Source organism: Pipra filicauda, unplaced genomic scaffold (assembly GCF_003945595.2).
Source record: "Pipra filicauda isolate LSUMZ 115617 unplaced genomic scaffold, ASM394559v2 scaffold8_size5757611_pilon, whole genome shotgun sequence".
Classification (NCBI taxonomy): domain Eukaryota; kingdom Metazoa; phylum Chordata; class Aves; order Passeriformes; family Pipridae; genus Pipra; species Pipra filicauda.
The window spans coordinates 3,510,308-3,538,224 of NW_024105087.1; the positions used below are offsets into that span (position 1 = coordinate 3,510,308).

Genomic DNA, 27,917 nt, shown 5'->3' on the forward strand with positions numbered 1-27,917 from the left:
CACTTTTCTTCCTTTGGCTGGGATTTGATTTTCCTTTGGTTTGGGTTTTCTTGTTGTTTGGTGTTTCGTTTCTTTCCCATGTGTTTCATATATAAAAGAAAAATATAGGTTTGAGGTTTTCTAAGAGAAGGGAAAGTAACTATTAAAGCATGTTTTTCCTAGTTGGATGTTTGCGTGAGTTTTATATATTTGGAAAATATTAGCAGTTATACTGATGCTTTCAGTTACTACATATTGCTACTAAAAAGTTTAAACAACATTTTAAAAAATAAATAAAATCCATGCTGTTTTGTTTTAGCTTTATGATAACGTTACTGACACAAGCATTTGTGACTATACCATGCGGATCTCTGTCATGAAATATTTTCTGAGAGAGTTGCAGACTGGCTGAGTTGGAATTAAAAAATCAGAAAGTGCCTAATAAGGCAACAGGGCTTTTTCAACTTCCATTGAACTATTCCTTACATGCAGAAATGATTATTATTTCTTCTTTTCCCCAGTTAGCATTTCCTGGTAAATAACAGGAACTTTAATTGCACATTTAGTAGCTTACAGGAACCTATTGTTGTGACATGTATTTAAACAAGCTGTGAATTAAGAACCTCTTTCCACCCAGTGATCTAATTATATTGTCACACTAATTATAGTATTTTGTATTTATATTTGACAACTTTAATTTTCTTTTCCTAGTTTACTGAAATAGCTTTTCTCTAGAGAATTTACCTTTTAGGCTGGAATTTCTTATCTCTTCTTTCAGAAAACGTACAGTAATCTAAAACGTGTCTCAGTCACTTTGGGTCCATTCTGTTCATGTCTCTGCCATTAGCTTTCTGTGTGATCTTAGGCTGGTCATTGTAGTGCTTCTGACTCTCTGTAGGAGCCCCATTCAGCTTAGTAAAGTGGTTTTGGATCTGTGGATGAAATTGCACTGCCAAAACACCAGGTACTGTCTTACACACATAAATATAGCAAGTTCATAGCTTGAGACTCTCATATATTTTTCTGAGATTAGAGAATGGGAAAGGACCCACAAGGGTCAAGTTGAGACTTGGAAACAGGCAATAAAACCTTTATCTGTTTGAAAAAAACAGAATGATGGGCATATGAAGTAAATTATGTGTCTTGGTATAATGAAAATGCCCATTTAATTTCTATCCAAATACTATCTATTCCCAAGCCCCAGAAATTACTGTTAATAATAAGCACCCCTATGGTGTGATAGGTTCATGATGTTTTGAAGGTAATTATAATACTGAAATTAAGCATGCAAGCCCTTATTGATTTGATTTGGTCGTTCCCTGGAAATACCCCCATAAGTAAAGGCTACTAGCATGGGGATGAGATTTTTAGTGGTGTAATGTGATGAAGCTAATAAAAATAGTTACAAGAAATGGTGCTGTGGAAACATGAAGATTTCAGCAAGCCTAGTCATGTGTCAGCAATAGTGGGGCACTAGTCAAGTGGGAATATTCAACAAATAAGCTGTTTGCTCACATAGGGAGGAGGCAACTTTCATGAAGGGAAACCCGAAAGGGTGTTGAGGACGGGAATCTATCCAATATATAAAGAAAAGTTAACATGAATGTGGGAACTTTGGCTGAAACATCTGCTAATGGGGAAATGGAGGGGCATGTGGCACAAAGCTCAGCTTTTTGCCACTGCTGAGAAAGGAGCCAGGTTAGATGGGGATTTGAGCAACCTTGTCTAGAGGAAGGTTGTCCCCTTGGCAGGGGTTTTGGAACTGTATAGTCTTTAAGGTCTCTTCCAACCCAAACTGTTCTGTCATTCTATGGGACATTCAGATGAGCTCTGTGGAAGTGGTATTTAGTCTGCTTCACTGCAAGGTTGATGCTGGCAGAAAATTCCGAGAATGACGTTTAGGATGAGGGAGAAAATAAGGTATGTTCTCAGGAGGCTCCTGAGGAATTCTAGCTGCTCTTCTTGGTGACGATGCAAATATCTGGTCAGGCAAGACAGAGCTGGTTGCAGGTTTTGCCCACACCTGCACTTTGTGGAGCATGGTAGCAAAGTTCTAAGATTTAAACAGATAATTTTGAACGATACAGTGTTCAAAATAAACCTAATCGGTTTCATTACTGGAAAACTGAATGACATTTAATTTTACTTATCATATCATCAAATGGGAAGATTATGCATGGAGTTATCTAAAAAAATTAGCACTGTGGAGTGCAAAATCAAGCTCTGAGGAAAAATGGCCCATCTTTAGCTCTCAACACACTTTCTTCTGCATCTGCCAGCTTCATACTGCAGCTGCTGCCTAACTCTTCCCAGGCATGAGCACTTATTGCTCACTCAGTTCACTAAACCTCTTCTCTCTTGTGCTCTCTCTCTTCTGAAACACACAGGTAGAGCAGAGATGTGAGCACTCACCTGCAGAATGCTTGACTCTTCCTTGACTGCATGAATCAGTCAAAGCAGGGAAGGCTGTCATTTGGGTGCTCACCAGCTGGCAGGGAGCGTGCCAGGAAAACATGACCCTTCTCCAATGGTGAACAGACTGAAGAAAGGTCACAAGCAGGAGTCGGGCAGGTTGGATGGAGGACAGTCATGCAAACACAAAACAGCACAGTGTGAGGAAGTAGTAAATAAGCAGTAGGGAACTATGCTCAGCAACTGAACAGTCATGCTATAGCAGAATGTGTTGTGTGTGAAGCCTGCAGCAGCAGTTTGACAACTATTAGCATAGTTAGAAAAGATCTTTTATGGCATTCCCTACTCCTCCCTTTCTGCCACAGAACTTTCTCTGCTGTGTATTTTTTGTGTTCATGTTCTTGCTGGTTTAGGTTGGATTTTTTAATATATCAAACTTCTGAGTCTTCATTTGGTTTCTTTTGGGTTTCTTTCTTTTTTTGGTGAAATGTCAAGGTAACATAAAATGCTTTGCTTTTATCTGGAGCTCAAAGACAGAGCTGAGAGTCTGTCTCCTGTTTTTCTGCCTGCAGGGATTCCCATGCTGAAGATTGTATTTGCAGGTTATGAGCACCTGTCCTTAATTTCTGTCCCCTTGCTCATCTATCATCCTGCTCAGATTCTTCTTGGCAGCCTGTTGGTACCAACGATAAAATCCTGGATGGTTTCTAGGCAAAAGGTAAGAATTCCTGGATTTCATTTATAATGGAAATTGTGCTGTGGGGAAAAAAAATACCTGAACACAAGTCCTAAACTCCTCAGGTTCCTTCTTGGTGATCCTGTGGTAGGGATTTTTCTGTTTCTTTGCTTCCCCTGTGACAGTGATAGTCAGAGCAGTATCAAATTAAAAGTGCTGAACTTTATCCCCCTTTGAAAAGGGGGCTGAAAAGACTCTGAAAAAGTTCAAAGTTTGAAGTTAGACCTCTACACTTAATTCAAATAAAAAATTCATTCAAATTATGAATTCAGAATGCGCCCCATAAAAATGGATCCACCTTGAGCTAATTGTCACAGCTTTAGATCTCCTTTATGGAGAAGTGACAAAGAGGTGTCCACTGGAATGGGAGCTGGGCAAATCAGATAAAATGAGGGCACTTTCTGAACTGGACTGAAGTAGGATGAAAACACCTTTTAACTTGGGTCACCCTTTTGCAATAGCAAGAAGTCTACAGCAGTCTAGTGCATCACATTTCATGCCAAAATTATGACATGGGATAGCTTGTAGGATTATAGACTATAACCTAGAGGGTTTGGCACCAACATCACTGATTCAAATTATGCTTATTTCAGTACAAATTGAAGGCATTGATATCTGACAGCCATTCTGTGATTTATATGAAATAATTGGAGTGGTTTTAGTTGGATTCTCAGAATAGTAGTAACTACCTTGCAAAAAGCTAGTCCATGGAATAGATTTTAATGCTGTCTTTTTAATAAAGATCAAACCGTGGCAACTGAAGCAGCCTTGACAGCCAGTTTCAGTGATGCTTCATAGTGTGGGAAGCCCAGCGTCACCAGTACCCCACATTCTCCACTTACCAGTGTAGAAATTTTATTTATAACTCTCATATTTCCAATTTTCAGCAAAACCCAACAGGCTGTCATTTTACTAGCTTCACTCCACTAAAGTAACCTTGCTAACCTGAATGCTAAAATTCTAAAAATCAGTGATTTTCATGTGTTACCCGAACTGTACAAAGCAGGAAAACTCAGTTTTCAGGAGCTGAGTTCAGAAATCAGACCTTTTTTTAGATATACTGATCTTAGCCTCCAAAAATGGAAATTTGAGAGTCAAATATCATTTATCCAACTGTCTGAAAGTCATGGGTTTTCTTTTAATCAGAAATTATCAGGAGACATTTCAGGTTGTATAAAGAAAACTCCATGCTATTCCTGCAGAAAGATAACCTAAAGTTGATTCAATGACAGAACAATCCCTGCAATGCTGACTTCTCTTCAGCATGTCACTGCTCTCTACTGCTAAGACCAGGAGTGGAGCTGGAGTTCATCCAGACCTCCCTGGTCCTCAGGGCAGTAATGGCCTTTAGGGGCTGCTGTCAGCTGCTACAAGTTAAAACAGCCTTTAAACAGAGCATCAGAACAGTCAACTAGCACTGGAGAGATTTACAGTTCACCAGCACTAGTTTCTTATTCATTAAGCATCAAATAAACCTCCTGTGCTAATCAGACTGTAATGCTACTGTAGAACCACTTTGGGGGATTGTTGTTCTGTTGCAGCAGTTTCTTCAGTTGGTCTTCTGTATTATTCTCAAATGTTATTTTAATTACTCTTTGAAAAAAATCAATGAGGTTGGGTCTGGTACAGTTGCAATAAGTATAATAGAAGTGAATGTTTTGACTGGATAATGGTCTCCCGCTTTGAAAATAAACATGTCATCATCACCCTTGATGTTTATTTTCTACAAACACCTTGGCTTCATTTTGGCATCTCTCTTGCAGGGGGAGACGGTTATCCAGTCACAGTACTCAACTGCAGTGACATTCTTACTTAATTATGATAGTACATGTGATCTGGTTGTATGAAATTGAATTTAAATATTTAGAAGTTCATCTACACTAAGGTATTTCTAGTTTGTAAATATGGCAGCAGAATCTGCCAAACTACAAAGTTAAAAAATTGTTTCCCCAAACAAAATGTGGAATGATGTCTCTCTCCAAAGTCTCTTGCTGAATAATATCCAAAAGACTAATCTTAAGTGGCTGGATTTCACAATAGTTAAATGCTGGTGTTTCTGAGGGGAACATAGCCTATTTATTTTTAAAGGTTTGGATTTTTTTTAAGGGTTTACATTTTGCTGGAGTGATTTTCAAGCAGTGCTTACAAGCTTTGAATGTACAATATTAAAGGTTAATATTTACAATAAGAATCCCCATCAGACATCTCTCAGACTGAAAATTGCTTGTTTAGCCAACCCACTGGAGATGAGAAGTCTCGCCCTCGACAGACAAATGCCAGTTTGTCAGGGCTTTTCACCCAACAGACTTAAGGAAAATGGAGGTCCTAAATTTTAGGAATTTGCAAATGTCACTGATTTCCCTCTCACTCAGACCAATTCATCCTGCACAAGGAAGCACCAAGGTTTTTTGTTGCAGAGCACACCAACAGTCAGCATCCTTCAGAGTGACCACATTGGTATACAGGAGCAGCTGAAAACCTAACACCTTTTAAGCCTGTCACATTTCTCTCCTAAGTTAGAGAGGCTGCTTCCTCCAAACTGGAAGCACGATCATCTGTCATTGAGTTGAACTTCTTTTTCACACTGAATAAATAGCTTAGCTACCGTAGTTAGCCAACTCTGTGGGGAAAACAGCTGGACCCTGCCATCAAATAAAGACATGGGGTTTTTCTCTTCTTCAGCAGCAGTAGACTACAGGTACAAAATCATCAGGTGTCCCCTGGCATAAGATCACCTCTGGACTGGTGGATCTTGGCTTATTCCTCAGGAAGGAAGGTATAAACATCGAGGTGCATGGCATCCACCACTGCAGCAGTGACTATCCTTTGAGCAGGCTTCGAGCCATGTGGAAGGAAGCCAGGGAACACAAAGGTGTTGGCAGAAATTTTCTTTGCACACTTTCCCTAAACGGGTCAGAAGCTCTTCTGTCTGTGCTGCAAGTAGTTTGAGTGGGCTCCAAATAGTTGCTTTCTAAAAGGCATCTGAGACCCATCTCCTCTTCCATCTCTGGTGCTATAGGCATAGCCCTTGTGGTTCCTCTCTGAAGGCTGTCTGTGTATGTGGAGGTTGGGATGGGCTATCAGAGACAGAAACATCATCACAGAACCCATAGTGGCCCATCAGCTGACTCCTCTCTCAGCCTCCCAGAAGTACATGCAGCATTTTGTCGCCCCTTGTAAATGAAAATCTTATCTTGTGCTGTTGGTTGTCTTCTAAAAATATAAAGAGTGACTGTTTTGTTTGCTGTTCGCAGGCACTGAAGTTAACCAGGCAGCCCAAAGCACCCGTGAAGGTATAATTGTGGAGATGGCCTGTGTCACAGTGAATGTATATATGTACTATACTGTACACATGGACAATTGAGACAACTGGGTTTTGTGAATGTTGCTTCAGTGCATATTTTATTTTTATATATATATATATATATTAAAAGATACCTGTTAAGTGCCTTACAGATGCATTTTTGGCAAAAACATTGTTTCCAGAAGCCACTGCGTTGGTTACTGCAAGAGGTTGTACAGTATTTTGGAGTCTTTAGTTTTTTATTTTTCTAACCAAGTGAATGGTCATGACTGACAGCTGTTTCTTCCGTTGCCCCTGCTGTGAAGCCAAGGTGCACCAGCTGTAAGTCTCTGTTTTAAACTAGCCAAAATGACCAGAAGCCTATCCCGCTGCTGGCTTACCATGGGGAAGAGCTTTCTGAAGGTTTTTTTCTGAGATTGACTTGAATTTCTGTGTGACTCTGTTACACTCCCTAGTCATATGACTGTGACATGCCTTTTTCTTCTGAGTTTGTGTATACTCAGCATGGGGCCATCCATTGGATAGAAGCTGAGAAGCATGAATCATTTGCATTTGTTGACACAGTTGTCTAGACATTCCTTCAAAGTTAATGGTTTCTCAAGAAAATTCTTTTAATTCCATTGTATGATATTGTGCCATTGTATGTCTTAAATGCCTCATAAGCTTCTTCAAAGAAATGGTCTGGTGCTTGGGATCTGAGTGAAGTATTTGTGTTTGCAGCTAGGAGATCTTTTTGTAATTTATCCCTGAAGAAAACAAATTTTTGGTTTCCTTTTTTTCCTTTTCCTTCCCCTGGTACAATGCATGGAGACCTGCAGTGACAGAATTTAGGATTGTAATATTGAAACAGAGCCTTTATTGTAGTATGCCAAGCTATGTTTTCTTTATTGCTGCATTGGTAATGAATAATACCTTGTGAGGACAAGAAACTTGACAATTTTTTTTTTGGTAATTAAAAGGATCCTTAGAGTAACAGAAATGCTATCTTAGCTCATTTGACAATCAACCACAACTTTTTAAAAATTATATTACTCTTTTTAATAAACTTATATAACAAAAGAATATGAAATACTATTTATAGGAGAAGTGTTGAAGAGAAAGGAACCCAGGCATGTATTTAAACATATAGCCAGCAATGCCTCTTGTCTGGATAGATTTCAGAAACGTACATAGTCCAGACTGGGAGCTGTACCCATGTGCAAAAAGTGTGCTGGCAATGGTGCATTAAAGTATTAAAAGTAATTAAAGAAATAGGTCAAACTTGGATCGATATAAATGCAGAAGTTCCACGTGTGTCATGGTTAACACTGCAGCTAATGGTGCAACTGAGTGCAAACACCTTGGAGCAGATCTTTAGCAAATATAAATTACTGTAGCTCTGATACGGCTGTAGCCGCTTACACGAGCTAAAGATCTTTTGTGTGACAATAGGCATGTGAAATTCAGATCCTTTTGCCTTAGTGAAAAAATATTGTGCTTGGTTTACCCAGTCTGTCATTTCTAGTCTGTTATTCCTGTGAAGAACAGGAAAGTAATCTGATACCAATCCTCGGTGCTTTACCAGACGGTCAGTCTCTGTTGCCGTCTGTGTGAGAATCTACAGGGTGTGCTGACAGCATCACCCTGTTCAGAATTGTCATCACCAATAAAACGACCATGTGACAAAGGTGTGGGAGGTGGCAGCATGCGGAATTCTTTCATTCCCTGGAGGGGGATCAAACTCTCCCCGCTGAGCAGGCGAGAGGGCTGAAGGACGCTGTCCAGCGCCCATGTCCCCCAGGGCTGTGCTCTCTGCTCACTGGCCAGTGAGGAGATGGGCAGTGGGCAGTGAGCTTGTGGATTTGATCAGTGCATCCCTAGATAGCACAGGCAGATCCACCTGTGGGGAACTGGAGAGAAAAGCATGCATGTGCTTGGGCCAAATTGAAGGTTCCCCTTCCCTAAGCATGTTAAGTGGTTACTGGCTCCATATGGGAAAAAATTCCTTTGGGCTTAAAAACCCTGCTTGCAGCAGGGGACTGCTTCCAGACTCAGGACAGTTTCCTTTTGTTCTGTTTCCATAAACCTGAATTTCCAGAGTATATAAAGATTCAATCCCAGTCCCACTGAAATTGATGATTCTTTCTGTTGGTTATGAAAGGCAGAACAACAGGCCCAGAAAGAGTGTTCACTTCTTCAAAATATATGGGAAGAGTTCAAGCAGACAGTAACTGACTGTGGCTGTGTCAATGCTGAATAGTCAGAACACTGCAGGTACCCCTACTGAGCTACCTCTGCGTACTGAATCTCTGACTTTCAGTACATCCAACAACTTGCTTATTTTCCACTGAACACATCCTTTGTTTTTTGTTAATTTTTTTTCCACATTTAAGAATATTTCAAACTGTTTTATGGTGTAGCTTTGTTGGAGTCTTTACAAAGTCCTTTTTGATTGCTCGGAGCAGCCTGAATATTGTGTATGAGCGTTGGAGGTGTTGGTCTAAAGGGAATATAAAGCAAAACTGAAATATGTATTTTAAATCCATACTTAAACTTAAATATGCACATCAATTTTGTTATGTTTAAAGACTGTTGATACGTTTGTTTTATGACTTGTTATATGTCTTTAATAAACAGAATGGTTTTGAATTTAATTTTGTTAATAGGAAAACAAGATAAAATTACTGATCCTCTAGGTCAAATTTTACCTCTGTTATCTATGCTTCATTCTTTTCTGGGTGAGCTTTTAAACTGTTGGCTTGTTTAAAAAAAAAAAATCCATGAACTGTATGGAAATATTTTATGAACTTGGGGAAAGAAAGTCCTCAGAATATTGCCAGTTGTCATCAACTGAAAATTAATTCATTGAACCCGAACAATTTTTCAGGAAAGAATTAGAACAGTTCTGAAGTATTTTCCACTTCTTGGCTTTAAATTTAACCGTTATTAAACATAATCAGGCAAAACGAGAGCTTTGCCCATGTTAAAACATGAGGATTTTCTTGAGCATCAACATTTCTTATTTCTGCATCTCTACAATCCCATCTAATGATAGCAGAGGTAAAAAAACCCACCCAAACAAGAAAACAGCACTTCAGAGGTCACAGGGAATGTTAGCACTTTGTGTTGAGTTACTCAAACATGTTATTTCCCTCTTTTGTGCGCTAAACTGAAAAGCTTTTGATGACTCCAGTAATTTATCTTACCAAGATAAATAATTTTTAATGTACTTAAAATCAAAAGTGTGGCTGTGTTTTTTCTTATAGATCCTCTAGTTAGTGTGAATAGGTTATATGACAGAAAGGCAGTCTCAGCAGAAGCTGCACAGTTGTGCTTGTTCACAGAGCAGAAGGAGAGTAATCCAGCAGCTTGGTTTTACAGAAGTAGTCCCCTATGTTACTCTGGCAGTCAGGGAAAAAGGAGCTGTTAGTTTTATTTGTGTACGGTTTTCTGTGGAAATATCTTGACAGCAGGAGGTTAGAAGGCAAGATGAAATATGGTCTGTCTGCAAGCACATTGATTTATGTGCAAGTGCATACGTGCATAAGAGATGAGCAGTTATATATGTAGAAATGACTAGAAAGGACCAAGTCCCTGGTATACATTTTTTTGCAAGACTGCATATGGAGAAAGAGCTACTTTTTTTTGATGTTATTCTGCCATTAAAAGTAAAATTTCAGACACTGAATTGTGTTTTGTGTTGAATCATAATCTCATACAGAAGCTTTACCGCAGACAATCGCAGCTTTGTATTTGTAAACTAGACTATTTTGCACTTAAATAGATGTTAATGCATTTGGGAATTACAGCACAGTAAAGGGCTAAATCATAGTTTCTCCATTTCGTTATAATCCAAAAGCATTTTTATTACTATTATTATAAAGTGCCAGAAACACAGGCAGTCCCTCGCAAACACGTTAAATAGACAAGAGACTAAATTCTGCCCTTGGTTACACTTGTACATCTCCAGTGCAAGGTTGTTAAGCTGCAGAGCAGTCTCCCCAGGGAAGCCGTTTGAAGAGCCCTGCCATTGTTCTAACAAAGCTCAGGGATAATGTAGCACATGACGAGAGTAAATGAAGAGTACTTTACTTTAGATTTGGTGGCCTGCCCTCTCCGGCATCTTGCAAACTGAATCTCTATTTCTGGCTGCCTATTTCCATGGATAGCCTCAATCTCCCAAGCATCCTGTCAGGACAGTGTCAGACAAGGGATGTTGTCTCCTCTTTGCCATTTTCTTGCTTCAACCACGTTATCCCTTGTGATAATTAGACCGTGCCTTCTTTGAGGAGGCATTTTGACTTCAACTCTTCAAAGTTTACGTGAATGGTTCCTGTAAAATTCTCTCATTCAACAGAGGGCACCCTGCAGGATGGTAAGTAATCTTCTGCAATCACATGGACAAGGACTTACCGATGGCTTTAGCTGTGAAGGACTAGAGAAAGCAAGAGAAAGCAATGCTGAGAAGTGCAGATGTGAGACGTTGCTCCAGGCAGGTCTGCTTCCTGCTGGATTCTAGGTGTAGCAGAGGTCATGGAAACAGCCTCTGAATTGTTCTCTTGAGAGAAGGGTGGAGAGTGAGGTCTTCAGTGAGAAGTGAAATCAAATTTGTTGGTGATCAAAAGGACAAGAGAGATGCATGTGTTGGAAACAACTGGTACCAATGAGGTCTCTCAGCTCCTCCCCTTAGCAAATTGCAGTCTTGGTGGAATATCAGCTTCTCAGTCCATCAAATTGCAGTAATCAAGTCTGGAGCTGATCGGAGCATGAGTCACCACTTAATTTGCTCATCAGTGGAGGCCAAGTTTTCAAAATGCTTTTAGATGCATTTCCGCAGAGATTTCTGCGAGCCAGTGACCTATAGAGTGACAAGAAAATTAGCAATAGCTGCTGCTGAATCAGCCTCTACTCCCTGCCACTTACCCTACTGACCACAGTTTTGGTCAGGGAGGGAAGGTAAATCAAAGGCCTTCGGAATTGCTATGCAGAAAAGAGCCCTGCTGAGCTGATCGCAACACCTGGATTTGTTGAGAAACAAAATAACCTGTGAATTTTTAAACTATCTGGTAGGTTCAAATGAGCCCTGACTGTGTAGCTTGCCCCGCAGAAGCAGGCATGAGATTAAGAAATTGGTTGTGATCCCTGCTCAGAGAGGCAGCCAACACCCAGCAGCTGTAGCACACAGAAGAGGCCACACATCTCCTGAGGATCCTGTGCTGGTGCGTATTTATTGCCCACTCTTTACCTGTGTTCAAAATTGCTGCGTGGTGCAACCATTTTTCACCCAGTTAGGAAGAAGGAAAAAAGCCTCTGGGTGGTCTCCTCTGTGAGTGGGCACCATCTAATGTAATAGTCACAAAATCAAAGTCTTGCAGATGTTAGCATGGTGGGGTTGGTTCATCTCTGTAAGAGAAAACTTAATATTTGTGGTCAGTTTTCTTATGAAGCGATTCAAAATTCTAAGGGAAATCAGCTGCCTTGAAAGGGAAGAAAATGGCCTTCCTTGAAGGAAAGACAATTTCATTGATAGGATTAAAAAAATTATAGAGGTCATGTGAGAGCTGGCCTTTTGCCAAAATAAATGCAGGAAATAAAATTTGAGAGTCCTGTGACAATAACTGGGTATGAAATTCTATTGACAAAAGCTTTTGCAGTTCTGTGCTCCCGCTGTTTCTTAGCACCCTGACTGCAGTCCTTCCCTGTTGGTGTCCTTTGTCTGCTGCACTGCCCATCCCCAAGATGTTACAAAATTATTTTATTTCCTGGTACCTTCCCTGTGTAGTTTTGCCACTTCTTGTCAACACTGTTTGATGAAACACGTGATAAAATGTCTTTTTACCTATCATCAATCTAAGTCCCCCCCCCTTTTTTTTTAACTTCTCCCAGTTAGCTGTCCCTAACTGAACCTCCTTGTGTCTCACCAAGATGATGCTCTCATCTGCTCTCCGAGCTCTCTTAGAGACTCCATCCTGTAGCCAAGAAACCAGGGAAGCTTTCCAAGATGCTGCTTGGGGAAGCAGAACTCGGCTTTTTGTGCTGACACTGAAGAACAGGAACTTTGCCCATGCAAATTATCATTCCTGTGTTCTTCGTTAGGACTTGCAGCTCCCGTGGAAGGAAACACCCGCATGCACATTGGCCTGCAGCTCACTGCTGTATCCATTGTAGTCACTGTCAGTCCTTTGGGCAATCCCATACAATTGTTGATACGTTTTGCCAAGTTCTCCAGCAAATTCTTGCTTGTTCCGTTTCACAATATTGTTTTAAATTAGAGACATTTTGGGAGAACCTCTATTTTTCTGTATAAAAATTGCAAAAAACAATTTTTTTTACTCTATTTTAGGTCACTTTTTGTCTGAAAAATTAGCTGTAATTTCCAAATAGTGGCTTAGCACTAAAAAAGATGCATGTACTCTATTTGACTCATACGTTCACTCTGCCCCTTCCCCAAACCTCACTTTCAAGTACCTCACAGTGAGTTGCCTAAAGCCCTTTTTAGAAAACAGCTACAACATCTGTTTAGGTCCAGTTCTCTGATAAATAAAATATAACCCAGAGGCATAATAGCATACTAAAATAAGAGTATGACACAATTTCAGCCAGCTAATATGGTAACTCTCTTTGATGCAGCTCACGGAGTGTTAATGTGAGAAGCCTGTATCTTTCCAGCTCGGCTGCCTGGGAGCATCGCGCATGGATCTCTCCACGAGCCGGAGCCAAATCCCACAGCGGCGTGAGCAGCAGCGTGGGAGCAGTGCCGTGCCACCCTGTGCTCACAAACTCCCCGCTTGCTGGCCTCTCCAAATGTAAAAACACAGTGGAATTGTGATACGTGAAATTTTGTGCGAGCCAGGGGAACAGAACAGAAGTGTTGTGGTCTGCGGAGCCTGACTGTTATCATGTTTCTGTTCAGGTAACACGTATTTGTGACATGAAACATTAACATGTAACCTCTCTGATTACAAAGAGCATAAAGAGCTGTGTAGAGCTATACTATCACACATCAGTGTTCCCAAATAGTCCCATTTTAAGGATCTATTGGGACATTCTTCAAAAAACAAGTAAACTCAAATCTTGCTGGTATCAGTTTTTTGAAAGATTTTTAGATAGTTGTTTTTAAAGTAAGGCGCATAGTACACGTAGAAAAACTCTTTTCCATGTGTATCACAATGTATGTTAAACCATTACTTTCTGTGCTCTATAATCTAATATTTTACAAATATTTAGGAATGTATTTTCTTATCTAACACTCCACTTCCAATAGCAAACTGCTATTGCTTATCTGCTTATCTGCTAACTCTCATCCCATTTGAATTTTTAGCTTTGGTAGATGTAAAAATATGCTTCAGTGTATTGCCAGCAGCAGCTTTCTATGTTTAAAAAATAAATTTAATGAGAAATTTCAATATTTTCCAATACTAGTGAAAATAAAATTTAGTCTGTTAAGATGGCACAGTGGTATTCTTTGAAAAGCTGCTGCTTTGGATGTGCTTGGAACTTTTTGTCAGAAGCCCCAGTTTAGGAGTTTATTGTCTTAGTAACAAAATACTAGCTCTGAACAATCCCAGAAGCATAATACATTAGCAGAAGGAAAACAGTATTTATAGCCAATAATTCAGCTGTTATAAATTATGACTGTAAAGAAAGAGAAAAGTGGTCCTTTTTAAAACTTGCTGCCAGATTCTGGTTTCAGCGATGCTGAGTAAGGTAAGTAATGTTCTTTTGATTAACAGTCAAGCCTTGAGTGGTTTTCATTTAAAGAAGACTTTATTAAGCTTTTTTCTCAAATTCATCTTTTTTGTTCTGTTTTGAGCAGACTTCCATCTGAAGAAAACTCTCAATGACTTTTTAGCCTACATTAAATCCCCACTGACAAACAGATGAGAATTATTATTAATTTGCTCCAAAAAGAACTAATAGGCTTTGCCAAATAAATCATGCAGATCACTAAGTGTGCTATTCATCTCTTCTGCAGATTATTACTTAAAAGCCATGATAGTTGTCCTTTAAAAATCAAAAGTCGAATAAGTCCTTTGACTTGAAGTAAAAAATTTGGACTGATGGTTGTCTTGGGCCTGACTATTTTTTGGTTTTTTGCAGTTTGGAAAATGAGAGGGCTGGTGAGCACAGGTTCTTGGTGAGTGTGGATTCTTGGCTTCTAGGAAACTCGACCACACGTGGAGACTGGAGGTAACTGGTGTGTGTTAATGAATGGTTCAGTTATTTATCCCTGACCAGTATTATGGAGAGCCCCGAGTCTTCTGAGAAGCCAGAAACCACTAGCAGAGTTGAACTCTTTCACATCACCTTTGCCAGTGCGTGTCCATGTGTCTGTGTGTCACAGTCCAGCGCCCAGTCCAGGTCCTGAAGTATTCAAGTATCTTCCACAGTTTCAGTTCCTTCTGTTTTGAAAGTAGTAGATACTTTGTGCTCCTCTTGTCTTTCAAGAGTACCTTGTAGGTAATTATGTGATATTATTAGCTGTTTGTTGATTTGAGCTTAGTTGGTACAGTCACTTGTGATTCTGCAGCACACGCTTCATCATCTCTTTGGTTTTTTCCTAATTAATTGAAGAGTCTGATCACCCACTTCCAACTAGTTTTTAAGTACCCTCAATTATTTTTTTGTTTGGGAATTGATTTAGAGTGGGAACATGTGTCAGCTAACTGTGAGACATAATACCACAAAACCGTATGAATTAACAAATACTAGTATGTACTTAGCATGTATCCTAGATACCAGTGTTTATACAAACACACAAAGGATGCTGCTACAGGCTGAAATTAGAAGCAGCAACAATGTAGTTTATCCAAGTCAATATTTCTCTAGTAAAATTCAGTTCAGCATGAGGCATACATCCCATTCAAACTGTTCAGCATCTTCACCAACAACAGGACTTTCTAGATGACCCTTATGCCAGTAGAAGTTGTGGTTGTACTACTCAATTAACATTCAGCGTGAGGTATTTCTCCAAATGCTTTGACCACATCCTTTTAATTTCTCCTGTTTGTCATTAAAATGACGTATTATAAATTCACCAAGTCATGCAAACCAGCACCATTTTGTTTCATGGGCACACTGTAAATTTTCACAGGAAAAAATGTGTTTACAAACACTAGGGCTGTTTGAACATTAATTGTTGTTATCTTTCAGTATCTTCCATCCATGAAGTTTAGCTACTTCTTAATATCAAAAATCCAGCTGTACAGGCACCAGAAAACAAACAAACAAACAAAAAAAAGTAGGAGAGAGGAGGAGGGGAGAAATCCGTTTGTGGCCTTTGGTGGTTTTTTTACTCAGAATATTGTACCTTCATAAATTATTAAATGTCTCTTCCTTTTAAAATATATTGAGCTCTTATTTTTATGTGGATGGGTATTACAACACCAGAAATTCAACCTCTCACTGAGAAAAAAGGTGATCATAAGAATGGAAATACTATTCAGCCAAGTAAGACCAATGCAAATGCAAACCTTTTGCCAACTCCTTGAAAGAGATCTGAAGTGTAAACACATGGGGCCTACATTTCCCAAAATAAGAAATGGTGACAGATGCTCAGCTGGCGCTGACACATCAGGTAACCATCACTCTGGGAGGACAGGTGCTCTCTGGAAACTATTCATTTTTGAAAAGATTGAAAAAAGAACACTCAAACACTGAGGTGCCCAAAAATTAATTTGGTTTGCAGCTACGGATTTTGCCTTTTTCTCAAGTCTCATTCTTTCTTCTTTGTGGCTTTTCTTCCTTGCTCTGTCTGAAACCAGAAAAAAGGGGGTAAAAACCCCAATTGGACTAGAATAATGGGTATATTCACATATTAGTTGTATATTTCCTTATCAGTCAGCAGGTTAATTTTTAGATGCTGTTTTGATTACATCTTTTCTTTTCTTTGGTTGGTTGGTTAAAGGTTTTCCAGAGGTTTTTAAAATATACTTTACACACAGCAGAGAGACTGTGAGTGGAAAATGCAACTTTGATTCTGCCCTATTCTTCTGGCCACATACCAAAATGCTTCATTTTGCTCTGGTGAGAGAGGCAGTAGTGAAATGAAAACATGCTTTTCAGTGGAGAAAGCCATAACTTTATTTCTAGTCCACATCTCCCAGCATTGGATCTTGTTATGTTTTTGGCTTCAGGAAGGCTGAAAGATGGCTGTAGGAGGACTTAGAGCTCTGGGTAGCTGGATGGGCATTAAAAATGGCCAAGAATATCCTGGATGATGGAAAGAGAGGATTTTGCACCATATTTTTTGCAAATTTTGCCTAGCTCTGTACTTTCCAGCAGCAGAGTGTGTCTTATGCAGACAGTCCATTGAAAAGCCTATGCCTTGACTTGCATAGTCTACAAAATTCAAAATGGAAATTACATGGAAAGTAGGATGCAACTAAGGTATCAAGAGATTGTGTTGTTTTCCAAGAGCTGTGTTGGAAGGCACATTGAAGCAGCTGGGAAAGAGATCTTTGACATTTTCATACTCTTTATCTTACTGTAGTGAAGAGCAGGGATTGCAAGTGGATTTATTCACAGGGACGATGTTATCAGTCTGTGGGACAGCCCTGCAGACTGAAAACTGCAATAAGCTGTGGAAATTTCTGAGCTACCTTTAAACAAACAGCTTGGGTATCAGGAGCACCCTGGTGTGGCCACGTAGAGCTGAGTGCAGCCTAATTTCATCTGTTTATTATGTGCAACAGGCATGGAAAGCAAAGCTAGATTTTGTCAGATATATCTCAATGCTTCTTAATAACATGCTTTCATCAGTGTTTTCTCTATGCCTTGTTCTTTGTAAGCAGTACTTAGAAGTTGATAGTCCTTCAGAGAGAGTGCTGACTGCAGCTGAGGAGTAATCCTAGAGAGCAGTGAAACAGATATCTTCCGTTTTAGATACTCGGGCCCAAATGCCACACGTACATGACTGAATGAACTTATACTCAGGTACTACATGATAGGACAAGTCAGTCAAATTTTCATACTTTAAAGAATAAAAGCAAAATTGTCCATCTTGTCAGTTAATTGATCTGTGCTTTCCTCTGCCCCAGGGCCTGTGCACCCTCATCCTGCAAGCAGCGCTGCCTACAAGAAAGCTGGAGAGGGACTTTTTATAAGGGTGAGTATTGATAGGACTCACCTATCAAGGGGGAATGGCTTTAAAGTGAAAGAGGGTAGGTTTAGATTAAATATTAGAAAGAAATTCTTTACTGTGAGGCACTGGAACAGGTTGCCCAGAGAAGTTGTGGATGCCCCATCCCTGGCATTGTTCAAGGCCAGATTGGACAGGGCTTTGAGCAACCTGGTCTAGTGCAAGGTGTTCCTGCCCATGGCAGGGGGGTTGGAACTGGGTGATCACTAAGGTCCCTTCCGACCAAAACCATTCTATGGTTCTGTGGTTCTGTGTTGCTCCTGCTCCCTCCCCCATGCCAGAGGCCCCAGTGCCCAGAGCACGGATCAGGCCGCTCTGTGACATCAGCCCCAGGGCCGCGAGCGCTATGGGCACCGCGTTGGTGGCCGCGCTGCTGCGAGGAACCCTCACTTCTGGCAGCTGATGTGTGCTGCTGGCAACTATGCTTCTGCTCTGCCTCCTCGTCCTGCTGGCCGCCTGCAGGCCTGCACTGGGCACGTGGAACACCTGCGGGTACAGAGCCCTGGGCTCTGGGAGGGAGTTTGGGCAACGTCTTGGGGGTCCCCTGGAGGGGGCTCCCTTGTCCCCTGTGGCCACACCGCAGCTTTCCAAACCCCACGGGGGAGCCTCAGTTCCTTGCCAGCGGCCAGGTGCTGGGGTGGACAGACACACAGCCCACAGGCTTCCCTGGCCTGCTCCGTGCAATGCCTTGTGGGGAGGGCAGACGGCTGAGCTTCAGCCCAAGCAGCAGCAAGCCACGGAGCAGGGCATAATGACTTTCTGCTTACAGGGGGATCTGTGGGGTCCGGTCCATGACTTCTGATGAGGACCAAGGCAAGACCCGTGTTGTGGGTGGCACAAGTGCCGAGGAAGGGGCCTGGCCCTGGCTCGTCAGCATCCAGGATCCCGAGATATCAGGCACGGGGCATCTGTGCGGAGGTTCCCTCATCAGCACGCAGTGGGTCCTCACAGCGGCCCACTGCTTCGTCGATGCCAGGTAAGGAGGACTAGGGACCAGGGATATCCCCACACCACCAGTAGGTGCCCTGTTGGCAGCACCACGTGCTGCTCCCACCTCGTTTCCTTGCAGTGTGCCCAGTGCCTGGGCACTGCAGACCTCAGCTGAGATTGCTCAGGAGAAGGCTGAGCTCATGCCACTGCTTCCTAGCAGCCTCCAGCTGACATTTCCAGAGCCTAAGGCATGCTAGAGCAGCCTGTTAGACTGTTAAAGCAGTCACAGACTCCGCAGTGCTGCTTTCCTCTCTGCCTTGAGAAACAGAAGCCTGTCAGCTGCTGAGCTGCCGCAGCTCAAGGCTCTGCTCGCTCTCACCCTCCTTCCATTTGCCCTCTAGAAACATCAGCACTATGCGCGTGGTGATCGGGGCCACCCAGCTGACCGAGCTGGGCCCTGGGGCCGAAGTGCGCCAGATCCAGCGGCTGCTGGTTCACGAGAACTACAATGCTGCCGACCAGAGCAACGACATTGCGCTGCTGGAACTGGACCGGCCTGCCGAGTGCAACCTCTACGTCCAGCTGGGCTGTGTGCCCAATGCCACGGTGGATGTGTCAGAGCTGGAGACCTGCTATGTCGCTGGCTGGGGTGCCACCACTGCAAGAGGTAGGTCCCCCAAAAAGGCAGGGCAAGCTCAACACACTGGGGAGATGGGTTGGGCTTCCCAACAGCAGAGCCCAAAGCCAGAATCAGGCTGCCCACTCCCTAAGGGTGGACAGAAGGGACATAGTGCTCCAGTGCCTCTCCAGAGGCAAAACCAGGCCCTAGGGAGGGGGATCACCCACAGTCATAGGAGGAGAACTGGCAGAAAGCTGCTGGATATTCTTTCTGTGCTCACAGCTCAAAAATCAAGTGATATCCTGCAGGAGGCCCAGGTCCACCTCATCAATGTCCAGCTCTGTAACAGCAGCGATTGGTACGCTGGGGATGTCCACACCCACAACTTGTGTGCTGGCCATCCAGAGGGAGGCATTGACACCTGCCAGGTAGGAGTATGTGATGAGCCACTTGGCCCCCAGCAGCACAGGCAGCCCCATCACCACCACCCAAACACAGCCCAGTGTGGGCTTGATCTGGCCCTGGTTCCCCACTGCTGCTGTAGCTTCCCTCTCTTTTCCCATCTGTGGGGCCTTGCCCAGTGCCCTCCTTGTCCCAGAGGTCTGGCACTCTGCCCAGAAAGCCCAGCTAATGCTCTTGGCAGCCCAGAGGTCCAGATCCTGACCCTGAAACATCCATCCTTTGCGCATCCAGGATCATTGTGCAGAGATAAGAGAGAGCCCAACCTCACAGGCCCCCAACCCACTCCCAGCCAAGCTTCCGGAGGCTCCAGCACCAGTTCAGAGCCCCAGTTCTGTGCTGGGAATACAGCTCTGATAGGGGCTCTGAGAGAGGAGACAGCCCTAGTGCTGACAGGGGCCACCCATCACCACCTTAATCCTCTCTGCTCCGCTGCAGGGTGACAGCGGTGGTCCTCTCATGTGCAAAGACAATGACGCTGACTACTTCTGGGTTGTTGGAGTGACCAGCTGGGGAAAAGGCTGTGCAAGAGCAAAACGGCCTGGAATCTATACCTCCACTCAGCACTTCTATGACTGGATTGTCGGCCAGATGGGCCTGCTCCCAGATGTAGGCGCTCCTACGACAGCACGGACGTGGGGTTATTATCCAACTGCCACACAACCCTGGGGTCCGTTTCCGACCGCTGCATGGCCCACTCAGAATCCATGGCCAAGACCACCTGCCACACAGCCACCATGGCCAAGACCACCTGCCACCCAGCCACCACGGCCAAGACCACCCGCCACACAGCCACCACGGCCAAGACCACCCGCCACACAGCCACCATGGCCAAGACCACCCACCACACAGCCACCATGGCCAAGACCACCTACCACACAGCCACCATGGCCAAGACCACCCACCACACAACCACCATGGCCAAGACCACCCACCACACAGCCACCATGGCCAAGACCACCCACCACACAGCCACCATGGACAAGACCACCCACCACTCTGATACCAAAGCCGCCACCACCACCACCGCCACCACCACCACCACCACCAACCCCCGTTCCGAAGCCAAAGCCACCACCAACACCAGTGGACAAGTCCTGCCCATATCCAGTCACGAAGCTGGTGAAATTCTTCACTCAGATGGAGAAGCTCCTGCAGGCCCTGCAGGGAAAAACAGCTTGAGCAGCATGATGAACAGGATCCAGTTCAGGCTGCATGGGACCATGACCATTTCCTGCTAAGGTGATGCCTGCTGATCCAAAGGCAGCCTCGGTGCCAAAGGCCTGCTCTGTCCTGCCCACACTGCTCCTCTGCATGTACACGAATGCTAATGTTGACTTAGTTGCTGAAATAAAATTACCTTTTTTCACAGTTAACCATGTTTTCAGACCAATTCTGCCTCCTGGACAAGGCAAGGGCTTCCTTGCCCAGGACCTTCAAAGTGAGACTCTGGGCAGACCACTTGGGCACAAAGGGAAAGAGTCACTGCAAAGTGCTGGAACTGTACCTGGTCAGAGAGGAGGGTGCTCAGAGCCACCATGGGATGGAGAAGATTGGCACATCAAGTCTAGAAAGAGGAAAGAGGAAAAAATAATGCCACACGCAGACACCTTATGGGGGATGCATTAAGGCACACAAGCTGGTGACTAGGGCCTGGCCTAAGCCTTAGCTAATGGAACAGGCCTAGGAAACTCCTGAGCATGACAAGCAAAATTGCTGACTGTCACAAAGAGAGGGAGAAGCTGACAGGAGCTACAATGCCCTAAGGAAGAGCCAGATTTCACAGGTAGCGAAGGGGGATTGATGTGTGAGATGGCCACACTTCACAGATGCTCGAAGCATGAGGTGGGGTCATTTTGGGGAGAAGAACCTGGCAGACCAGTGGGACCCAGGAAACTGCATCAGTAGTGCCATGGAAGGCCAAGGTGAGCTAGCTAACAGCACCTGCAACACCAAGTCTGTTCACAGGTGGGGCAAACCTTGGAGCCAGGGTGGAAAAATAGGAGGGGTGGGTCCCCTGTTTGGGAGGCAACAAGGGAAGAGAAGGGGAGGAGTGGAGGAAGATGAAGGAGTTGTATGAACATGGCAAATGGAGAGAAGGAAGGATCAAGGAAGCCGTTGCACAGATGCAAGCTGCTGATTCATTTGCTGGTTTGAGCCCTGCCCCTGATCACCACAGGATGGGGAAGAAGATTCTTTGCCCTAGGCTTCCTGCAGCAGAATTTCAGAGGTCCAATATATCATCATCACAGCTAGGCTTTGCGAATGAAGATTTGGGAAAGGCTCTATCCACATTTGTTACAAGCACGCTGGTGGCTAATGAGGCCAATACGAGATAGACAGGTCCAATTGCAAAAGGCACAGCAGAAGGACTCCTTAGATGGTATATTCTGCAAGACACAATTCTTTCTGCGTTGTCTTTTCTCCTCGAGAGTGATCCTGCATGCGTTCTCAAAAGCATCAGCAGCGTTATAGATGGTGTGTCTCCAGGCCTCCTGATTTGAGGCCAGAGTAGACCATTATGGTGATCAATATGGCCAAGGCTGAGATGTTGTTTCAGGGAGTCCTTGTATCTTCTCTTCAGGGCTCCTCTCTTGCGGCAGCCAGTGGCAAGTTCACCATAGAGCAAGATCTTAGGGAGGTGGTGGTCCTTCATCCTTGAGACGTGTCCTGCCCAACGCAGCTGTGTTCTCAGCGACATGGCTTCTATACTTGTGACTGCTGCTTGTTCTAGAACAGATGTATTGGTCACATAATCTGACCAGTGGATGTCTAAGATTGTATGGAGGCAGCGTTGATGGAAGCGTTCTAGGAGACGCAGGTGGTGGCGGTAGACGACCCATGATTCGGAACCATACAAGAGAGTAGACAGCACTATGGCTCTGTAAACACTGATCTTGGTGCTTTTCTTCAAGTTTTTATTACAGAGTTTATTATGGAGTTTTCCAAAAGCACTATATGCCTTTGATAACCTGTTGTCTATCTCTCCGTCAATCTTACCATCCGACGAGATGAGGCTACCTAGGTAATTAAACTGCTGGACTGATTAGAGCTCTGATTGGCCAATGGTGATATGGGGATGATGGAAGACTTCCTGAGGTGCAGGTTGATTGAGAACTTCTGTCTTCTTTAAGCTGACTTCCAGCCCAAAGAGCTCAACAGCATCTGCAAAGCAGGATGTTAATGCTGCAGAGCTGCTTCTGTGTGGGCAACAAGGGCGGCGTCATCAGCATAAAGCAGTTCCCGGACAAGATGGTTTAAGGTCTTGGTGTGGGCCTTCAGTTGCCTTAGGTTGAATAGGCTTCCATCAGTACAGTATCGAATGTAGATACCATCCTGATCATCAAGGTCTGCCGTGGCCCTCTGGAGCATCATGCTGAAAAAGATTGTGAATAGGGTAGGAGCGAGAACGCAGCCTTGTTTCACATCATTGGTTATTAGAAAGGGCTCAGAAAGTGCATCACCGTATCTGACTTGGCCGCGCTGATGCTCACGAAGTGAGATGATCATTTTAAGGAACTTGGGGGGACAACCTAAACGTTCCAAAATCTACCATAGACCTTTTCTGCTCACAGTATCGAAAGCCTTGGTGAGATCAACAAAGGTTACATAGAGACCTTTATTCTGTTCCCTACGCTTCTCTTGCAGTTGTCTGAGAACAAATCCCATGTCTGTGGTACTCCAGTTGGCTCTGAAACCACATTGGCTTTCAGGTAGAATTCCTTCTGCTATAGCGGGTATTAATCTGTTCAAAAGTATTCTTGCCAGGATTTTGCCAGCAATGGAGAGCAGAGTAATACCACGTTAATTTGAACAGTCTAATGTAACTCCTTTCTTCTTATATTCAGAGGTCCAATTCCTAGAGAATGGCATGTGGGGCTGAGAGCAGAAGCATCCTTCTCTGTCTACAGCTTCCAATTGCTGCATGTCTTTGGCCAAGCATTCCGAGTGTCACAGCTGCCCTTGCCCATGCGGAACAGCAGTAGGTCTCACAGGCAGCAAGGACAGGGAGCCTGTCAGAGGGGGTTGCTGTGGCTGGTGTGGCCAGTGTGGACTGTGCTGCCTCTGCATTTCCCTGTGCTTTGCGCGGGAAGGGTGGTGTTGCTTGGATATGTTTGGCTTATTGGGCTTGTCCTTCACTGCTGACCCACCAGGGCTGTAACCAGATCAGCTCCTCCACACCCCGACACGCACATGCTGCCTGCAGGAGCCATGTGCTCTGGTGTGTGTTTCTTGGGGAAGAAGCTGGTGGCAAATGGGTGCAGAGAGCAGAGTGGCAGTGAACTTCCAAAAGAGGCGGTGATGCTACAAGGGGTGTTTTCCGGTGAGCTGTTAGCAGGCAGTGCACACCCTCATCGCGCAAGCAGAGGGGCTACAAGAAAGATGGAGAGGGACTTTTTAGAAGGGCAAGCAGTGATAGGACAAGGGGGGATGGCTTTAAAGTGGTAGGTTCAAAATAGATCTTAGGAAGAAATTCTTCTCAAGTAGAGGAACTCAGTGGCTTCAAAACTGCTCTCAAACCAAATGTCAGAACCATCTCCTGCTCAGGGATGGAAAAAGCCCGTCGCAGTCATTACCGTGACACAGGCACCTGCCAGCAGCCTCCAACTGCACGTTCAAATGCCAAGTGACAGGCAGATGTTTGCAGTAAGAAATACAGCCCTCTCAGAGCCTCTGGTTGCATCACCCACCAGGACAGCATTGCCTCAGCCTCCTCTGGCCAGAGCTTTGACCTGCAGGAGTCACTTGAGCTCAGCCGGGCTCTGCACATGGCTCTGACGATGGGGCCCAGACAGACCGCATGGCACTGCTGAAACTAGAGAGCTTTGCCTTTTTCCTGGCATAAATGTCTCTGTTAGTAGGAAGCTGGCAAGGAGAAGGGGACATAAGACAACCCCTGCGTGTTGTTTTCTCAGCAGCATTCGTGTGGTGGATTTATAGAAATAAAAATTAAAAAAAAGCCACACTTAGGAATGTAAAACAGCACTAGGGGAAACTGCATGCTCTGTAATAATATCTTGATAATTAAGATGGACCGTAAACCATATAACTTAAAATTTCATTGACGAAGTGCACAGGATTATAAAAACAGAGTTAACGTCCCAGGCTCTTTGATGCAGAAACTTCTGCCTTCTTGCAGACGGCGGTGAAGTCGCACCTGCGCTGCCATGAGAGGATGTGGGTGCCGGGGCAATGGGGAGGGCTCCGACCCCTTCTCACCCAGAGCTCCCCGCCCTGCCCGGCCCGGCCCGGGCCCCATCGCCGGGACAACGCTGCCCCCTCGCGGCCGGCGCGGGTCGCTCTGCGCTGCCCTTCGGGAATGCAGAGGGATTGCTTTGGCGTGCCGCCCGCCTGCATCTGCCCAGGAACGCACTTAACAGGGCCATTCCTGCCCGGTGCCGCGCGGGCGGCCCTGCCCTTCCCGCAGCCGAGCAGCGGCTGCCTCCGGCCACTCGCCTGACACGTCGCGTTGGTGCTGCCTCAGACGCTGGGAATTACGGGTCTCACCTCGCTTGACTGGGTTAAATATTTTTTTTCCACTTCGGGCCCTGTGTTTGCACAGTAAAGATCAGCAAGTCACGTCTGCTTCCATTCCCTCCGCGCTGGCAGCCTGATGTCCTTGGTACCTGGCCACCGGTTCTTAATGTACATCAACATGCACTGATATACAGCCAGGCTGATCTTTGACTCGCCTCTGAAACAGCGACACATTTTCTCAACAACAAATTATACTTTGACATTAGAAGGTGGCAATCTGTAATGGATATTGCAATCTGAAGATTGAAAGAGACTATCTGTGATCTTTGTCCTCAGCCGAGTAAGCTGGAGTCTCTCTTCCCTCCTACACGTTATTTGATTGTGGGACATAACCTTGGGATGTACTAATAATCATTAGTCAGAGCTGATATATCCGTTACAGGCCTGCCCTGCTCAGGAAGGGAGATGTTCTCTGGAACAGCAGTAAATCAGCAAAACATGCACTTAAATATACAGTAAAATGTGGTTTGAGACACGGTCCTTCATACATCATATAACAAAATGCTTTATTGAGAGAGTCACATATACAGTAATGAGGAAAGAGGGCTACTGAGATGAGACCTGCGAAGGGGAAGCGATTCTGTGGCAGGAGGGAACCAGGAGAGGTCCCTGAGCAGCTCCTGGTCCAAGGGCAGTTGTGACTCACCAAGTCCTTCTCTGCTCTCCCATAGCTGATGTGGTGTCTTGGAGGAGCTGGCAGGAGAGAAGGGAAGGGAAAGGAAGGAAGGGAGCCCTGCAGAGCTGTCCAGGGACAATGAGCCTTGAGACCCTGGAAGGGTTAGTGGAGGAGTCTGACTTGCCAGGAGGAGTGAGGGGTTTGTTCTGCTGCTCACGAACTTTGTGGGTCGGGTCGCCACTTTGTCATTTGTTTTTGCTGCTAAGCAGCTCTTTTTGCAGCTGAATGTTGCAGGAATTGTTAGAGCATCTCCTTTCTTACAGGCATTTCTCATTGTTATTTAAATCTAAGTGAATAAATAACACATGCATCCTTAGCTCTGCCAAGGAACTGGCTGAAGCAGGGGCAAACTCTCAGGGGTGAGGGAGAGGACAAACCCTCACCCCTCAGGAAGGCAGCCCCATCATCTCCCCATGCTCAGTTTGCTGGGGCATGTGCTGAAATTTTTTTTATTCTCTGGGTTCCTGGTCCTGCTGCTTTGCCTCCCTTGATTTGTGTGGTCTTAAGTAGTTGCAGAAACTGTGCCAAAAGGGCTGGCCAAGCCACCCAGCCAGATCTCCGCAATGCCTGGGGCTGGTCCCGCGTGGCTCTGGGTGAGCACTGCCTCTGCCAAGAGAGAGCCTGAGCTCACACATCCCTGCTGACCATAACAGCTGGGCCCACAGGGCCCTATGGCTTCTTCTGTGAGTCTTGTCACTCATTTTGGAGCTGACCAAATCAGCGCATGTTTGGCTTTTTTGGCATATTAGTGACAATCCAACCAACGCAGAAAATGTCCACGATGACTTAACCGTGTTGCTTAATGCAGCCTCTCTGCATTACATTTAGTGCCACTAATGTGTTGGAGGGCTGCTGTCCTCTGCTAACTGCTGTCAGAGTGGGCATCTGTAATAGAGCAGGTGCAGCACTTAGTGAGGCAACATCCTCTCTGATGCAGAGGGGGAAGAGATTTATGGACAGGCTTGAGGATGGGCAAAACCTAACCGGTTTCAGATACCATGGAAAAGCAGCAAGAATTAGTGATGGTGTTATGTGCTCAACATGCAGGTCTGGTGGCTATGGGGCAGCGGTTTACATTTTTGGTACAGCAGAGGGAAAGCGGGAATCATGGTGACACGAGATGGGAAAATAAGTATTCAAGTAAGGGTGTGGTGAATGGGCATTACTATATGCAAGTTATTTCTTTTTTTTATTATTATTATTTTTAGTTAGGATAGCTCAAGCATTGTAATGGCATCAATAAAATGGATTTAAGCCATAAATAACTGGCATTGTTTGATGCCTGTTTGACTGGTGGGGAGATAGGCTTAGGATCAGGTGTTCATTAGCTGCTTTCCACAGCCTTGGTCAGTAATTCTGATGCAAAACCACATCACTTTGCTGAGGAATGGCAACCTGACATGGGCCACAGACAGCTGCAGGCTAACCTGCACTGGAGGAACGGAGATCCCCGGTTCCAGCAGAACATATGTAACCAACACAGTTGTGCACCTAGAGAGGGAAACAAGGCAAGTCTTTCACTTGACTCTTCAGTAAATATTAGAATGGTTTGTGTCTTTCTTTTCCTAATTTTGTAATATTTTTTCCCTCCAAAATCTGTTCTAAGTGTGAGCACAGATTAATTTCCATATAAGACAAGTCACTTAACAATGGGGAAGGGGTGAATGGTTTACCTTTTAATAAATTAATCAGTGCTCATGTTTTTAACAGCCTTAAGAAGAGATAAAACCTCCATTCCTCGTCATGGCAACTACAATAAACGAAGCATCATTCAGAAGTCAAGGAAAAAACACAAGCACTTTAGGTCTCAGCCAAGTCTGCAAAGTAGCAAAACTCATTACTAATTCAAAGGAGCTGTGTCCCTCAGAGCTCACCATTACTGGTTTTACTAGTAATAATACTGGAGCAGCATAAATTTAACAGAAGGCAGAGTTTGGCATGGTGTTGAAGTGCCACTGTCCTAATCAAACACCTCCATGAGGCCTTCACTTGCTCCAGTCAGCCTGGCAAGAAGCCGTGCTGGATTGTGGGGAAAGAGCTGGGGAGGGGAAGGTTATGGTTTTATAGCTAGAGCAATCTGGTAACATTAAACCTAGAGAGACAGTGGAGGAGGCCATAGGTATTTGTAATTTATTCATAAACAGC

At 44.3% G+C, this 27,917-nt stretch overlaps 2 protein-coding genes across 4 annotated transcripts in view; both read left to right on the plus strand.

The window, feature by feature from the left end:
- The window catches only part of SLC10A7 (solute carrier family 10 member 7), a 147,967-nt gene extending 137,869 nt beyond the window's left edge, over positions 1-10,098 (plus strand). For all 3 annotated transcript variants that reach the window (XM_039391062.1, XM_027721094.2, XM_027721096.2), the window contains 2 exons: positions 2,964-3,109; positions 6,382-10,098. In XM_039391062.1, coding sequence (XP_039246996.1) covers positions 2,964-3,109; positions 6,382-6,426 — 191 coding nt within the window. In that variant the 3' untranslated portion in view covers positions 6,427-10,098. The remainder of the gene's footprint in view (positions 1-2,963; positions 3,110-6,381) is intronic.
- Positions 10,099-17,932: 7,834 nt separating this feature from the next.
- Positions 17,933-20,934, plus strand: LOC113987936 (acrosin-like). Its single transcript, XM_027721075.2, has 5 exons — positions 17,933-18,042; positions 18,320-18,526; positions 18,882-19,147; positions 19,382-19,527; positions 19,997-20,934. The coding sequence occupies exons 1-5, from the start codon at positions 17,972-17,974 to the stop codon at positions 20,738-20,740; spliced, it is 1,434 nt and encodes a 477-aa protein (XP_027576876.1). The 5' UTR covers positions 17,933-17,971; the 3' UTR covers positions 20,741-20,934.
- Positions 20,935-27,917: the final 6,983 nt, after the last annotated feature.

What these genes read in the sequence shown, in the direction of transcription:
- LOC113987936 (XM_027721075.2), top strand. Translation starts at nt 17,972, where the DNA reads ATGCTTCTGCTCTGCCTCCTCGTCCTGCTGGCCGCCTGCAGGCCTGCA. An exon ending in GGGTGCCACCACTGCAAGAG is followed by an intron (nt 19,148 to 19,381) that starts GTAGGTCCCCCA and finishes CTGTGCTCACAG; the next exon opens with CTCAAAAATCAAGTGATATC. An exon ending in GAGGCATTGACACCTGCCAG is followed by an intron (nt 19,528 to 19,996) that starts GTAGGAGTATGT and finishes GCTCCGCTGCAG; the next exon opens with GGTGACAGCGGTGGTCCTCT.